The sequence below is a fragment of the Ambystoma mexicanum genome, chromosome 1p (genome assembly GCF_040938575.1).
Source record: "Ambystoma mexicanum isolate Mex_15411 chromosome 1p, UKY_AmexF1_1, whole genome shotgun sequence".
NCBI classification, from domain to species: Eukaryota; Metazoa; Chordata; class Amphibia; order Caudata; family Ambystomatidae; genus Ambystoma; species Ambystoma mexicanum.
In genome coordinates, this window is record NC_090921.1 from 123,485,950 (window position 1) to 123,503,646 (window position 17,697).

The 17,697-nt window shown below is 44.7% G+C and overlaps 1 protein-coding gene across 2 annotated transcripts in view; it reads left to right on the forward strand.

The window, feature by feature from the left end:
* Positions 1–17,697, forward strand: part of ACTL6B (actin like 6B) — a 545,030-nt gene that overhangs the window by 391,607 nt on the left and 135,726 nt on the right. For both annotated transcript variants that reach the window (XM_069644827.1, XM_069644836.1), the window contains 2 exons: positions 8,549–8,629; positions 13,438–13,533. In XM_069644827.1, coding sequence (XP_069500928.1) covers positions 8,549–8,629; positions 13,438–13,533 — 177 coding nt within the window. The remainder of the gene's footprint in view (positions 1–8,548; positions 8,630–13,437; positions 13,534–17,697) is intronic.

Consider the following 17,697-nt stretch of genomic DNA (forward strand, 5'->3'; position numbering starts at 1 on the left):
AAATGCACCATTAATGTCTATCATCACAATAATACATTTCTTTGCCACCCGACGCTTTAAGAACATTGCATAAAGGCAAACTGCAATTAATAAGCACAATTGCTAATATCTCATTTAAACCATTAAAACCCATAGACTATTTAATAAAAGGAACTAAAAAGAATTAAATGCACCAATAAGATTTATCATCACATTTCCCTTATTTGTATTACTTTTGGGACCATGACCAGATCCTATTGCCACTGTGATGTGCAATTGGTTATTATCTCAATAAAGATAGGTGAACATTTCTTGAGACGCCTATAACAGTTGCACTATGGCCCGAAGCCTCATGTTGTCCATATGACGATCGTATCATACTCAGTACTTTAAAGGGTGTGACTGAAAATGATGCTTCACTACCAGCTTTGCTATAATAATTGACCATTATTACATTTCATGTTATCGCCTAGCGAGGCCATGTTCCAAGACTTGTAGGACGAATCATGTAGCCATATTTAATGCCGTCTGATTTACTAACCGCGCTCACAAGAGGTATTTGGCGACTGCGTACACTATGAATTCCTCCTTTGACTATCATATGAAATATAATTTCCTTATTTTCACATATGTTGAACAGGTTAAGAGGAACTGCAGTTCATTCTCAGTCATTGGGCCTCATTACAAGCATGGCGGTCCGGGAACTACGGTACCGGGAAGCATGCTGTTACCATAGTTCCCGGACCGCCATACTAGGAGCTCGGCTCGCGGGTGCCGTTTCACCAGCCAGGTTTTTCCTGGCGGGTGTAACGACACCCGCAAGCAGAGCACGTCGGATGCACCGGCACAGCTCTGAATGTGCCGGTGCATCCGACGTCCCCATCCCCATTAAGCCCTATGGGGCAGAATGGGGATCGGGAGGCCCTTGATTCCGGCACCTGCAAATGGGCAATTACCAGGTCCGCCTAACTCGGCATGACCCGGTTCTTGCCCATTCGCGGGTGCCGGAAAAAATGCAACTCTGGCGGCAGCCGTGCCGTTTTTAACGGCACGGCTACCGCCAGAGTTGTAATGAGGCCCATTGTATTGCAGCAGTGACATTTATAACAGTAGTATCCCATTGGCTTCTTCGGGCTGCTAGTGGCTGTTTACCGATCTTACATACTTCAATACTATTCTGGTCATCGGCAGCAGCAGGCGTTGGACGGGGGTTGACGCCACACTGCTCATATGCTAGTCCACTTCTCTAGCGTTTTCCATCTGCATTCTCTGCCAGCACGGGATAGAAGTGAAAGTCTCAAGGTACAGAAGTGCAACGGACCTGGGTGCTGCATATACTGTTGTCTTGCCTGTATTGCTGTTAGTATCGCTGTCTATCCCGTATCAACGAATAATCCAGCAGTGAGCACAGCGAGGTCCATGCAGCTCCGGTAGGTTTGTATGCCCTGTATCTGCCTGGACACACATATGATATGATATGATAAGTCATATATAACGCACCTGTACATAAGTGTTTATAGGCGCGACAAGACAGGGGAGGGATGACAGAGTGAGGACAAGACAAACAATCTTACTAGGCCCTGTGTCATTAAGATAGTGCGAGAGCGAGAAGTGCAAAGGGAAAGGGATGGGCGAGTGCAAGGTAGATGGGAGGGGAAAACGGGCCAGCAATGCCCTGAGTAAGCGCAGCCAGCCAGGGCAGCGCAACTCTGGGTAGTGCAAGGAGAACAAGGGACTGTAGGGCTACAGTTAGAGCCCCTAAGTGCGTGGTGGGCCCAGAGGCAGTGCAAGGATGACTATTCAAGAAAGAGCCTGGATCCTAGTGAGACTCTGAGGGTAGCCAAGTAGCCAGTCGGTACAGCAGATGGGTAGGTCAGCAGGGGAGGGAGAGAGAAAAAGCAGAGAAGAGGAACGTTCTCAGCTGCTTCTGGAACTTCAGTTGGTCCGGCTCAAGTTTGAGAGGAGTAGGGAGGCCATTCCAGAGGGAGGCACCTGAAGAGGAGAGAGATCTAGCCCCCACTCTCTACTTGGAGCAGTGTCTAACCCTTAGAGAGTTGGAGGTAGCTGAGTGACGAGGCCAAGAATGAAGGTATTTTGGAAGAGAACGTTGGATGTGGTGCCCGCCTTGGCCCCAGAAGTCTTGTGGACAAGGCAAAGGGTAAATTTGGGAAGTTTACCCTAACTCATATTATGTTAATTTATCAACAAAAGGTGATTCCAAGTCTATTGTATGGAATTGATTCTTTCCTGCCCCCAAATATTAACTGGCCAAAACTCGAATCACGCTTTTGGAAACAACTACTTAACACCCCTGCATCTGTGCCATTACCATTAATCTGGCATGAATTAGGTTTGTTATCTCTTGAAGTACAAATCAAATGGAGAATGGCTGCTTTACTTAGGAAATGCATTCTAGGTTTATCCTCATGTAATATATTAGGAATTATGGCTAAACATCTTTTGGCAGGGGATCAGACTTTTACTAAATTGTGGTGTGATTACACACTGCATGCTTTAGCTGATGCATCAATTTCTTTGGATTTGCTGCTGACCAATCCCGTACGTTCTAAAGTCAAATTGTACCAGAATGATTGGATAGAGAACAGTAAATCGTGCCTAAAATATAAAGATTTCAAGTCCAACCCATTTAAACATAAGCGATTTTGAACAATGGCAGATTATCTCACTAAATGTCCTGTGCCTCGCTTGCGTAACCAATATCTCAGGTTCAGGTTGAATTTATGGCCGTCTAGGGAGATCTTGGTGAGAAGAAAACTAATACCAAAAGAGCATATTTTTTGTTGATTTTGTGAAAATAAGGTCACAAAAGAAACGCTAGAGTACTGCTTAACGGTTTGTCCTAGGTTATCTAACCTCAGGAAAATTAATTGCAAGAAAGAATGGGCATTGTTGTATGGCAACATGGAAACAAGTGTGTTATGGCAACATCTATTTAATAATCCTAAACTAGCAGTTCGTATAGCGTTTGTCCAATTCCTGTCTGCCATTTTTCCTGATAAGAATGAAAGTTAAAAGTAATTTTATTTTAGATATTTATTTATTAATTTGTGTGTGTATTTTTATGCTTGATTTAATGAATTGATGAAATGAAATATTTTGTAAAAATTTGAAAGGATGATTTTATTATCCAAAACAAATAAATAAAAAATAAAAAATGCAAAGGGTCTTGAACTTGATCCTTGCTGCCACCGAGAGCCAGTGGAGAGATTTCAGGACTGGAGAGATACAGTCCCTGAGCTTGACACCAACGATAACTCTTGCAGTCGTGTTCTGGATTAGTTGCAGAGGTCAGAGAGTAGAGGAAGGCAGATTGAGAAAGATGCTGTTGCAGTAGTCCAGCCTAGATAGAACCAGGGCTATGGAGACACTGAGCTTCTGGGGGAAAGTGAGAAAAGGAAGAGTGCCTTTGAGGAGGTGCAGTTGGTAGTGGAAATTCTTGGCGACGTCCGAGATGTGAGGAGAGAAAGAGAGAGTGAAGTCCTGAATGGCTCATAGGTTTTTTGCCTCGCAGAGAGGCGAAGGAAGTGGGCCCAAGGCAGGCGGCCAGAGTAAGAGAGGGAAAGCAGGGGCAGGGGTCCCAATGAGAAGGATATCCATCTTACTGGCATTAAGGCAGAGATCGTTGGAGGCGCACCAATCCTGAATCGCAGCTAGACAGTCAGGAATGATCGAGAGAGGAGAGGAGGCTGAAGGGAGCCTGAAGGAAAGCTGAGAGTCATCCACATAACACTGAAAGTTAGAGGAGAAGGTAGAGATCAGGTGGGCCAAAGTATAGGTTGAAAAACCAGGGTGAGAGGACGGAGCCCTGGGCAATGCCACAGGTAGAGAGCGAGATGGCAGAGAGAAAGGGACCAAGTTGGACCTGGGAGGGGCGGTCCCAGAGGAAGGAGGTCAGCCACTCTAGGGCCTGATCCGTGATAGCCAGTTTCTCACAAAGTCCATTTGTCAGGATGGCGCGGTTAATCATGTCGAAAGCAAAACAAATGCTGGCATCAAGGTTAGAGAGCAGGTCTTCGCGGGTGTTCAGAAGAGCAGTGTCTGTGCCTCTGGCAGCTCTGAAGCCAGACTGATGGTCATGGGGATAACCAACAGATTCAGTGTGGAGAGTAAGCTGGGAGATGGCCAGCTTTTCCAAGAGTTTGCCCAGGAAGGGATGCTGGAGATTTGGCGATAGTTTGCCGAGCAGGTAGGATCAGCAGACGCCCTCTTGAGGAGGGGCTGCACAAGGCAGTGCTTAAGGGGAGAAGGGAAAGTTCTAGTGGTGAAAGAGTGATTTCAGAAATCGGCCTAAACTCAATCTTTGAATTTGTGTGTTATCTTTGATTCTAAGATTTGTCCTTCTTTCAGTATACCTGTTACTAGGGCCCACACTGCTAAAAAGACCCACTCTTTCTGATGGATTGCACCCCTTATTTCATGAAGGCTGTATACTCGGCATTTCGGATCTAGCTTATACAGAGCACAGTATTTCCTTTTCTCTGCCAATTTCATGCAGGAGCCGAGTGACTGAGGTGATTGCCTTGAGTGCATGCAGGAGACATAGGTTCCAGAATATATGAGAATGGACTCCTCGGATGATGACAGTGATGATGATGTTCTGGGCTCACCTCAGACCCTCTTGGGGCTAGCGTACAGTCGAAAATGGACTGTTCTGGCGTCCCACTTTGAGTTTGGGTCAGGGGATGTGATTGTAGGGTCTCAATCAGGAGTTACGAATGGTGTACCCTCATCTGAGTTCATGCCTATACAATCCCCTTTGGAAAGGGTGGAGGAAGTCGGTCTGGAGCCAACACTACAGCCTACGTTGGGGCCTGCGGGGACGGATGTTGTGCAAACTAACTTCACTGATCGTATTACTCCCGGGCAATGGCATCAAGTGAAGATAAAGATCATCAAGAACTTAACCAGTGCACAAACGTTGCTTATTTTTACCGGTGGGTGGATTCTTTCTATATGTGCGCATCACAATTCCATATCGACAAGGTAGATCATTTCTACCAAATGTTCATGATTGATAGTAGCTCACCCTCATCCTCAATACCTGCTTGAACGGGGCCTACCACTCAATTCAACAAAGGTTGCAGAGATAAAGAGAGCTCTGGCACTTGGGACAAATCTTGTCAAACTGTCCTATGTGCGGAAAACACTGCCCAATTATTGAAGGAAAAACCTGGCAATTTGCAGGCAGCTATAATGGTTCTCCTTGCTTGGATACCAACTTCATCTGTTGAGTCGAGATACCTTGTTCATGCACCAACATCCATAGTACCCATGGAAGACAGAGGATCAACCCAACCATCCTCACAATCGGCCCGATCTGGCCTTTTAAAATCCAAATATGGCATTGTTCAGAGTCAGCGGGTTAGCAAAACTATGCCTGTGAGAAATTGATAAGCGCCTAAGAGGATTGGTGATGGATCACAGAAATGTCATTACCGACGGCGTGAAGCCCGCAGGGAGTGAACCTATGGAGGCCCTTAAAAACCATGTTTTGGCATGGTGTCACCAGCGGGCTGGTCCTGTGATTATTCGTATGTCTCATGTGAAGTTTCTATGGAGAATTGAATTAGATAGCTGTTGCACTCAGCATAACAGATTGCATCCTGGTGGGGTGTGGGGCAGTAATCCACCCTCTTTCTGAGTACATAGAAAGACTTTTCTAAGGGTTTGTCGATTTTGAAGTTAGTGGTCGACTTCAGGTAGAACCTATAGTACTGGATATAATGTCTGGGCCTGGATTTTATTATACCCATCTTGAGTGTTTGCTGCATTTGTCCTCCCGTTTCATTATGCATGTTGGATTACTGCTGTTGTTCATTTACCTCTGAATTGGTTTATGTTGGTTTGTCTTAATGGTGTCTTTTGTCTGTTTTTTTTATGTTGCACTCTGAGGCCTTTAGGTGTGTTGCACATTATAAAAATTGAAATAAATAAATACATTAAAGGGCTCGGGCACATTTTGGCTCAACACATCGAAGTACCATTCAAAGCCATATGAGTGTTTCCTGTTCCAATAAATTAAAGCTCTGAGAGTTGGTAAGCCTAGTTCTTATTTTAGCCTCCTCAACCTGTCTATACGTTCTTTTGACTACCACCTTAGAGGCGCTGTTCATAGATTCTCGGTTAAACCCAAATGCATCACACCTCATTTGTTTGAATGTTTCCGTTATGTAATGGCATCATGTCGCTGCCTGCTTCCCGGCATCCTGGCATAGAAGGTCCTTAAGTGTGTCCCTGTTAGTTGCAAGGAATGGAGAGCTCCATAGTCTCGCCCAATAAAGCAAGGGATTCAGTTGTGCTAGGCTCACTACATCCTGTAGGTCTACTTTCATGTGCAGAGGTAATGTGGGCGTAGCAGCTGGAAGACCGAACATATATTTTTAAAACTATTTTCAATAGGCAGCAGGGTCCTGCATTTCATGCATTTGTGCAGCTATGGAATGGGTTGTGTGCGCTGTCCAAGCTAGTTGCTGTTATCAGCGACAAGGGTGGCCAAATGTGTGTGCCTGAAAATATAAAATACAGACCATAACCAGTGGTCAAAATATAACCAAAAAAGTGGTGGAACAGTGATCCTGGTGGGATTAGGTGGTTATGGTGCTAGCAACACACATGTTAAGGGATTCGAGGTATGAGGACAGATGGCCAAGTGAGTGAATTGGAGAAAAGAAGAAGGTCCTCCTTTTCTTGGGTTTGGTGTTGTGTTTTTGCCTGCTCTTAATGTCTTACACATTGGTTTACTGCTTAGAAGCCAAGTCGAAGTAACTAGCTTTAAAGAGTTCAAGTAAAACGAAGAGGCTTTTTGCAAAGCTGAAAAAGTATAGTTTTGGAGCTGTTAAAATGGCTGTAAAAAGTAGAGGAACTATTAACAGTAAAAGTAGTGGAACACAATTCCCACTAGTTCCCTCTCACTTTGACCATTAACCATAACACTGTCAGTGTGGAACTATAGGCCTTAGACACAAATTACAAGCATTGACATTTGTTATGTTTAGAAATAAAGATATGGAAGAATCTGATTAATTCTTAAAACAATCCAGTGGTTCGACTGGCCTCCTAAACTATCACTTTGCAAGTATGAGGGGGTGCTCGCTAGAGAAGGGATGAGGAGTCAAAAACAAGAAGATCTGAGGCTATTCATTTCCAACAGAAATACATCCTGTTGATACTGTCAGCCCTCTGGGCTGAACCTCCCACAACTCCGACTTTCCCTCTTCCTCCTCCTCCTCACCTGACAAATAGTCCAGAACTGAAGAAATCTGTGGTCGGCGGGCTCGATAATCCTGCTTCTTCTTCTTCTCTTTTTTTTCTGAGTAAGAGTCTCTCTCCCGGAAGGAAGCCACAGTGCTATGCTGTTAACTAGCACCGCCTGTGGCCCCTCTCCCGAAAGGGACGAGAAGGGGAAAAAGCCCGCAGGGCACAAAAAAACCCAACTGTAGGTAAGCAGTAGCTGATGTCCGTTCTGGAGGATGTAGAGCGGAATGCGGACTCCAAGGATGCCGTGGACAGGGCCAGGAGCCAGCGGAGTGTTGACACCAGGTAAGGGAACCAACCAAAAGCTCCGGAGAGCTAACGGGGAAAGAGGTATGGAAACCAAGCGCGGAAGTACTGGAACAGAGCGAGGGAAAGAGGCGGGGTAGAGACCCCAGAGAGAGAGAAAGTATTTCATAGCAGTGCCTAGAGGAGGCAGTACCCAGAGAGAAAGCACAGGAAAAGAGATAAGCTAGCGTTGTAGCAACCGAGAGAGAGCAGCCGCAGGGAGGCTGACCGAAGCGGGTTGCAACGCACAGTGAACAGGGAGGGCGTGGCTAATAAGCCTCCCTGTCCGCTGTTGCCGCAACACTAGACCGCTGCCGTCAACGCCGGAGAAACGTGACGGTCAATTCAATGGCGGCCTGCAAGCCGCAATCTGGACCACAGGGTCCACGGAAGGCGGCGGCGCGTGACAGATACTCTCTGTTTTCGGTTGTCTAAACAGATACAAGCCTCAGAAATACGATTACGGTGAGTAATGTATCCCATATATATATATATATATATATATATATATATATATACAAGGTTTAGAATTTTTTGATAAATCAGCAATTATTTTGTCTTGAAGAAGGCAGAACTTAAAATTGTGTTTTTTCACATAAATTGTAGTATGTGCAGTTGATGATAGTAATTGTAAGTTAGCATCCATATTTAAAGGTAAGTCAGTGAATTATTTATTCTGTGTTGTCAGATTTATAGTTTTTATCTATAATGAATCATGTGTATAACATACATTTATTGGTTTAGTAAATATATTGGGATCTTTTCATGTAACTGTAATCCCATATATATTTTCATGTTTTACAAATACACATAAAAAGACCTCAGTATTTTTAATGTTTCTAATTAGATTTCATTTGCCTCAACCATTTGTGTTTTTGTAACTATACTATATACATTTGTTGTATTCAGCACCGTATGCTATTTGATTTATTACCTCTGGCGAGAATACGTGGTCTGCTGTTATCATTAAGTTCAGTGTGCCCTATTTCTTATTATTAATCTCTTTCAGGGACTCTCGGGAAACACTATGTTGGGTGTCGGCCATGTGGTGACGACCAGTATCGGCATGTGTGACATCGACATCCGACCGGTGAGCATGCCCAGTGTGACAGAGTGCTATCCGCAGCTGGCTGGCAAGTACCTCCCATTTATGCCATGGGCAATGCCGCGCTTGTACTCACTGGCTCTTGTTGTATCTCAGCTCGTGCCAAGTGGACAGCATTTTGACACTTCAGGCCGTGCAAGTAGCAGAATGGTGTTATGAGTGGGTTATTGGGCGAAGAGGCAGCTAAACAGAGGTTGCTATTAGATTGCCTGTGGGAGACACAGGGCCTCATCACGAGTTGGGCTGTATTCCCAGCTGTAGTAACCGCCGACTGTAATAGCCCAAGCACCGACCGGGCCAGCGGTATTACCACCGGATCACAGGTTGGGCCTTAACGGTAAATCCCCATTCCTGATTGGGTCCATTGGATCCAATGGGGAATTTTCGGTGCTAATACTGCGGGCTAATAGAGCCAGCTGTAATACCGCCGAAAACAGGGATTTTCACCTCCAGAAAAAAAGCTGGAGGCAAAACAGCCAATTTAGCGCCCAACTCGTGATAGGGCCAGCCCTTAAATGTGGCGGTAATACCGTTACCGCCGCATTTAAGGGCTACAGCCCAACTCGTGATGAGGCCCACAGTGTTTTATTTTTATCTTCATGTCCTTTGTGTGTGGTATTCATTAAGGTTTTCTTGGGTGTTGCTGTTCAGCAAGCCAGAACCTGCCACATGCATGCAGGTTAGTGTAGGGGTATAGTGAGGTGGTAATGACTGATGATGAAGTTGGAGAGTTTGATGCCTGTTGTTTAGAGCGATGCAGGCCGAGGTTTTTATTGCAGAGCGGGTGGGTGTGTGCTAGCGTATGAGGGTGAGAGTTAACTGTTAGCAGCAGATTAGAGTTGCAAACATTTTGTAATAGAGCTTTGCTTGCCATGGCTTATAAACCTGCAGCGTGAGGGAGCACTTTGTGTAATGACTTAATATCAGGGTATTCAATAGTTAGTGTTTTCAGGTATATTGACATGACGTGTCACAGGGATCCTTTCCCATTTTGACAAAGACTGCTAGATATTGGCTTAAGCACATATAAACCAATTGGGTTCAAGATATTTTTGAAAGTGTTTTAAACACACAGATAGGAAACCAATGCAAGGTATTTCTGTGCCAGGCCAAGCCATGCCACTGAGTCGGAGCACCGAGTTTTACCAAAGTGTGGCCTCGCTACAGGATAACAGACCACAGTGTGCAGGGACAAACCAGTGCAACTACTTTTAAGTGTGACCTGCTATCATGTTTGTCCTAGTTGTGGGGAGAATAGAGAGCACAGTGTGCAGGGCTAAACAGAAAAGATAACATGGTGTGTTAAGAGTAAACTGTACCACTGCCTCAGGGTGTGTCCTATAACTACATGAGTTCTAGCTATGAAGAGGGTAGCACTGTATGCAAGACCATACAGTGTCTCCACTTGTAGGGTATAGCTTACTAGCTGTGTACAGAAGAGCACACTGTATGGTACTAAAGTGGCTTTGTACCCTGAGTGACCTAACTGCATGAGAAAAGAAAATGCAGTGTGTGAGGCTAAGCTGAAGCACTGCTTCTAAGTGTAGCCTGGTTGTGGAGAGAAAGGAGAGCATTGTAGCTAAAACTAAATGTTACCATGACATTTAGGTGTGTCTTGCATGTATGGCCACAACTGGCGAGCAAGTGCATGCTTTGTACTATGCGCAATGTCCACAGCTGTCTACAGTACATGTTAGGAACAGCTGAGCTGACCACCAAGTACAGGTGACCACCCATAAGAGCATGATGAATGTCCATTGTACCCTACAGTAAAAGAAATCTGCAGCTGGCCGGCAAGTTCATATGCCTTGAACAATGTCCACTTTGTCCTACAGTAAACGATAATCACAGCTGGACACCAGGCGCATCCCATGACACCATTAGCAATATCCAATGCACATTACAGTATGAACTTGAACAAATTGGGGGATCCTGGCAAACCATTTAATTTCCACGTGCCGCAGTTCCTCTATATGCCAAAATAGAGCAGGCTAAGGAATGGACCAAACACTGGCACTAAGCGCCATATAAAAAGTGGCCTTTTGCCAGCTCCTCCACGTCTAAAGAGCTAGAAAACATTGGGCATTCTCATAAAACTGTTTTTGGTCGGTGGGGTGCCAGACTTACCTCCAGCTCGATGCTGGAGGTAAATCAGGCTCCCCACCGGCAAACTCATTTGGCAGTGCAGGAAAAGAGGCAGTAACAGAATTACCACCACTTTTTTCCCACACTGTGCTGTTATGGCACATGGAAAGAAACAAAAAGGCCAAGAGTCATTGGGCCTCATTACACGGAAGGCGGTGAGCCATGGCGCTATTAGCGCCATGGCTCATGCTGGTAAAATACCGGCACCGCCTTGGTGGAAAGGGGATTTACCGCCCCATTCCAAGGTTGGAGGGGCGGTAAATCCCCCTTCCGCCATTGCCCTTCCCCATTCCCATTTCTGCCCCATAGGGCTCTATGGGAATGGGGAAGGCGCTAATTACGGCACCGCAATTTTGCGGTGCTGTAATTAGCTCCGAGGTCCCTTAGCGGGTTGGTTTTTAACGCCTGCAAAAAGCAGGCGTTAAAGCACCAACCCGCTAAGGGACCTCGTAGTAAGGCGGTAATGGTTAACGGTCACCGTTACCATTAACGGTGGCCGTTAACCATTACCGCCTTCCGTGTAATGAGGCCCATTGTCATTGCTGTAGATCCAGCTTATCTGCTTTTGACTTGGGGAGGAAAAGGTGGCGTCCTGCCACATACATTTAACTCTTTACATAAACATTCTCTGTAAAGGCTTTCTATTTTTCATGCTTTGTATTGCTATAGAAAGATCTGTTTTTAGCTAGCTTTCATTCGAAGTAGAAGACCAAAAATATATTGAGTACACTTAGCTTTTTATTATTTAGCCAGTGTTTTAAATTGCAGACAAATCTCCGCACTTTGCTTTTTTTATATGAAGAAAGTTTTTTGGGGAGTGAACAAGTTCTGCATTTTTGTTGTGTTCATATTCTATAAATGATAGAAAAAAACATATTCAGTACAGAACCAGGTGAACAAACAAGTACAAAGATATACATCTACATGCAAATCAATTGCTGAACAGTGTAAACAATTACAGTGGGCCTTTTTTACAAACAAGGTTTTTTTGCAATCAATATAATGAAACTGAATATGTTTTTTCTATAATTTACAAAATATGAACACAACAAAAATGCAGAACTTGCTGACTCCCCAAAAAAACTTTCTTCATATAAAAAAAAGCAAAGTGCGGAGATTTGTCGGCAATTTAAAACACTGGCTAAATAATAAAAAGCTAAGTGTACTCAATATTTCTTTTTTGCTCTTCTACTTCGAATGAAAGCTAGCTAAAAACAGATCTTTCTATAGCAATAAAAAGCATGAAAAATAGAAAGCCTTTACAGAGAATGTTTATGTAAAGAGTTAAATGTATGTGGCAGGACGCCACCTTTTGTTTCCAAAGTTAGTAGCTCATAGATCCTCCCATAAAACTGAGCAGTCCCTTCAGTTATCCAGCCTTTGACTCAGGGAGGGGCTGAAGCAAACAAATGAGTTATTTGGAGAACACTTTTTTTCCACACCGACAAACTTATAATGAGGCCCGTTGACTTCATAGACTAGATGCAAGAGCCGGGGTGTAGACAGCCATGCCAATCCTGAGAAGCGTACAGAATATGCAGCAGATGTCTTGGAAGCGTAAGACTAGATATTGAGTGCCTACTCGAAACTGAACATTACAAAGATCAGGTCCATATTGGTCTGGCACTACTCTAAACACACTGACATCCAAATGTGGTTGACCAAACTGAACCTGGATGGAGACCCACCCTTACTCTGCACAGACGCGAAACCTTTCAGATTCACGATTGATTGTGAACTCTTCTTCAAGGCCCGGCAAACACGGACCTCCTTATGTCATCTCCCACTGCAGTGCCAAATACAAGCACTGCGTCCATGCTTCCTGAGGGTAACACTCACAGTTTTGGCAGATATGGGAACGGTAGCCAAAAATGATAAAGATGTTCCTTCGATGAACCAATCTTGGCAGGTTGGAAATCCTGTAGTATAATCTGGTGTCATGATTTCACAGTCGATAACCACCAACAAATCCAAAAAGGCAGGTCTCGCTGCCACGTCAAGCATAAAATCTAGACTGCAATAAATCAAATAACCAAATGAAAACTACCTTTTCCAAAACATTTGTTCTATGGTCGATGAAGAAGTCATCACAAAACCTTTGAATTTCAAGCAGTGGTTTTACTGAGGTGCCTTTCAGCCTGGGAGCAGAGGGCAGTTTAGCACATTTGTGGGCATGACTGATAGCTCTGGGCTTTGTTTCCGCTCTTCAGTGGAGTGTCTAGGTTTTTAAGAGCAATAAAGCTGCCATTCCTCTTTTTTTTTTTAAATGGTGGCTCTGCCAAGCGCTGGTACTACAGAAAATATTGTCTATATCTCCCTGGATTCATGTCTGTTGTGGATATCCTGACTGTGTTTGCCTTTTCATACAGTTAGAAGAAGTTAAAGAAGTGTACGTGATTATTTCAGGGGGGCATGGGTTCCCTACCTATATGTCCTTCTTAACATTTTTATTTAAATGTGAAACATACAGGCATTAGATAATTTCCCCAATTGATTTCCCATTTTTTTGGCCTTCGTGTACGAATACTGGTCGTGCCAGTTAAGCAGCAGATAGGTTGCCCATCTTTCCCTAATGAGCGCCCATGGATTGTGTGAACTGTGGGGGAGGTTGATGTGCACTGCTTCATTCTGCTTTCTGTTGTCCTCAGGGTCTCTATGGCAGTGTGATCGTGACGGGCGGCAACACCTTGCTGCAGGGATTTACTGACCGGCTCAACAGAGAACTAGCACAGAAGACACCACCGGTAAGTTCATGGAGAGAACTCTCGAGAGAACCTGGGTGAGAAGAAGGCGCTTTACTAGGACTCCTTCTGAGGGTTTCTCCAGTACTGGAGTCGTAATGATGGTGGGACAGTGGCAGGGATGTATGTGTGCATACTGTCAGCATTGGGCTAACAGAGTTTGTGGGGCAGTGGCAGAGCTGATTGGTCATTTTGTCAGTACTGAATTACCTGTGATTGAGGAACATTTGTGGAGTTGTGTGTCAGCATTGGGTTATACATGATAGGAGGCCAGTGAATACGCTGTGTGGTCATAATGCCAAAAGCCTGTTACCTTTTGAGGGGGTACAGACATTAAGCATCACTGGCAGACCAGTATCGGAAGTGTATCCAGAATTTTCTAACAAGTGGGGCCTGAAGCGGATGTAGTTGTGCCCACCACAGTGACAATAACATGTCACAGTGCTGCTGATTGGGCATTTACAGACTTTGGGTGGGCTTTGCCCGCTCAGGCTCCATACCCTATCTATGCATGTGGCCAGTACTAAAGGAGCATGGGGTACATTACCACACTGTCCCTCTTATTCATTTATTTGTAGTTCTTATATATCACCTTTATGAAGAGTTCTTTACAAATTACAATGTAAAATGGTCAGTGCGTAAGCCTGAAGAAAAACAGAACACATATTTAACACCCACAACATGTAACTAAATTCCCAAGGAAGAAAATGGTTGCAGAAGAGATTCCCAAATCCAAAACAAACATAATAAGTTAAAATCCTATAGATCAGGGTTGTCCAATTCCAGGCCTTAAGGGCTGGTTCCGTGTTGGCTTTTCAGGATACACCTCATTAATATTCATGAGATAAATTTGCATACAATGATTCTTAATTGAAAAGACCGAAAGCAGGAAAAGAAGAACGAAGGGACCGGGATAGATGATAAAGAGAAGCCAAATCACAAAGTAGCTGGCGGCTACTGCATGAAAGTAGTTAAAATCAATACAGAAGAAAATTATATAAAAACCAGATGGACCAGAGAGGCATTTAAGTTGTGATAAATAAGGAGACATGGCTGTTAATTTATTTAGACAAAAAAGAACCCTCACAGCAGAATATAAACCAAATCAAAGTGGCAGAGTAGCGTATCGAGGGAGGTCAACATACAGAACACAGCAGTAGTTAAAATGGGAAAGGGCAATAGTTTGCAGCAGTAGCTATGTGGTAAAGAAAGTACACGTTACATTTTCCAGATATTGTAAAACTGATAACGACATAAACATACGACAGCCATGATTAGATCCTGGCCCAATAAAGCGGCATCGAAACAGTCACGCTTCATATCAATGAGAGGTGGCCACAGTCTTCAGGAGTCCGGTCCCTCTTCCCTTTAGGCTCAACTTATAATTCCATCTTTTTGTGGTGCCTCCCCTGAAGGAGGCAGGGATAGGTACCAGAACAACCCTCCTCTTTTTGTCCTGCCTTCGTGAAACAATCTTCTAAATAAGTGAGGTCACCCTCCCCTACAGTTTCTCGGGTTCTCTTCTTTCTTTAGGCTTGTATGTTAATATGCGCATTTGGTCCCTTCTTTATGTATCATATTGAATTTCTCTCCTGAGATATAGTTGCCTCTACTCCTCCAGAGTGGAAATCATGAACAGAAAGTTTCCAGTCCTGTGTGTTCAGGAGCATAAGACACCCATTCATGTGGTGCAGCCGTTGTCATTCTCCACTACCCACAATGACACACTTTCCATGATGGATGCTCTTACTGTGCAGATCAAGGTAGATCATACTGGAGACTGCAGTGCCAGTGCATCATGGCAGAGATGCTACAACAAATCACAAAGGAGTTCATGTTATAATGAGCTGTAACGTGAAAGGAAGGCGTACAAGCCTTGAGTAAAGTTTTAACACCTTTCATTCACACCACGGCTCATGTTTAATCATTTATATGGAGGTGAGGAACCCCTGCCTGACATGCGAGCATGGCATGCAGAGCTCACAATTAAATGTAAACGCTGCCTGGCATGCCAGCCAGTATTTATTCACTTTGCGCGGTGGTGGGTAAAAGTGCAGGGCAAAAGAGGGCATACACATATGCACGCCACCTTTTGCCCTACACTTTTGCACTCCATTGTGCAAATGACGAACATTTGGTGGCAGGAAGCCGCCTATGTTTATGTCAACACGTAACAGCTCCCCACTGTCAAATTACAAATTTTAAGAAAATGAGCTCCAAAGGGCTCATGCAAGCTGCAGTCTTTTCTTTGTGTAGTAATTGAAAGTCCGATACTCAGGTGGGTAGAAGCAGGTTCCTTTATTAGGTCTTAGTCCATAGGTTACAGGCAAAGGGGTAAGGGGAAGTCCCACCAGTCCCCACCACCCAGGTAGCTCTTCCAACTGTAGCTCCTGGAATCACTTAGAAGGAACCTTCCATAATATGCATGCATTCCATCACTCACTCATGACATCACAGCTAAAGGCTCACCAACACAGAGGGAACGGAAGGAAACACAAGATACTACACTATGGGCCTCATTACGGGTTTGGCGGTAAACATGCCGGTGCTACCAGCGGGTTGCAGCCGGACCCGTTATAATTTACCGTTGCCTGACTTCCCGGTGCCACCAGGATATTACAAGTCCGGCAGCTGGGAAGTCTGGCGCTGGTACATTTGTGAATACCCATTCCCATAGAGTCCAATAGGACTCTATGGGAGCGGGGATACGGGAGCACCGGCACCATTAACAACGATGCCGCTGCTCCCGTGACAAGTCTGCCTACCATGGCCGCTGGGCCCGGCAGGGTCAGACCTGTCGGGCACAGCGGCTCCGGCAGGCAGACTTGTAGTTTGCCAGTCTACAAACAAGGGTGCTAGTGAGCTTACTGGCACCCCTGTTTCCGGACCGTCAAACATGTAATGAGGCCCTATGTATCTAGGTGTGCATCATAAAACCAACCCTCACCTGCTGTGGTTTCTGATGACGTCAGGGAGACCGTTCCTGGGGCCAAGAATTTGCAGATTGGAAATCAGCTGTACTTGGTGGCTACTATTTAAGACAATAAATGCACTTGCTCTACAATTAAGACTCAAGGGGCCTCATTCCGAGTCCGGCGGTACCCGCGGCGGTAAAACCTGACACAGCATAGAACTCTCATCATAGCATTCTCCCACTCATGCATCAACATTCCACAGGCACTCTGGTGACATCATAAATCACATGACAAACCACATCAGACTAACCAAGCACATCACAACACATCTTCCCCCTTACCAAACACACTTGCAACAAAAGCTTCACAACACATCTCCCTCCTATCAGACATTTTCACAAAGGCACGACACACATCTCATCCAAACCCAAGAGCAATGGAGGTTTCACATGAAAAACCCACAACTATGCAATTCCAGAACTCTGCCTATCATTCTTAAACACCATCAATAACAGCACTAATCACCTCCCATCCACTCCTGCCACGAGCAGACTCTAGTCTCCCACACTAGACACAAACCAGCCCAGATCCAAGGCTATACCTAACCCACAATACCATAACCAACACAAAACAACTTTGGTCCTCCTGCTCGCCCCTGCCACAGGCGAGCCTTCAGGCTGCCACCCTGAAGCACCTACTTGTCACCCCGACGCAATACTAGTCATCAGGATGACAACGAAATCACCATAGACATATAAGAGGTTCAGTAAAATTCTACAGCTCACTAACACACAACCAGCAACAGGCATGCCTCAGAAACACACAAGCATATAAATATATATATATAGGTGGACCAAGCCAATCAATCAAACCTAACCATACCATGGTGTAAAGCTCCTCAAACAGCTTGGAGATGCTGGCCAGTCAACTCCAAGACCCTCAAAAACATATGGTTGACTCTAACACTCTTCTCAACGGCAGTACAATCCAGTCCCATAATCAAACCCTGACCAGATAAAATAGCCAGGATCAACACATAACACATAAAGATAAACAAATCACCCTGAGATTCATCACCTCGAACAGCATCTTCAACTTTATCATAGTATTTACTGGAGGGCGTCCCCTACCAGCAACTCGCTTCACCTGACTTCTACAAGCTGTCCTTTAGGATAAGAATCATATTCTCCAAAGAGTGCACTACCGCCATAACAAAGGCACTAGACTAGCGCTATAGCAAAGGCACTAGACT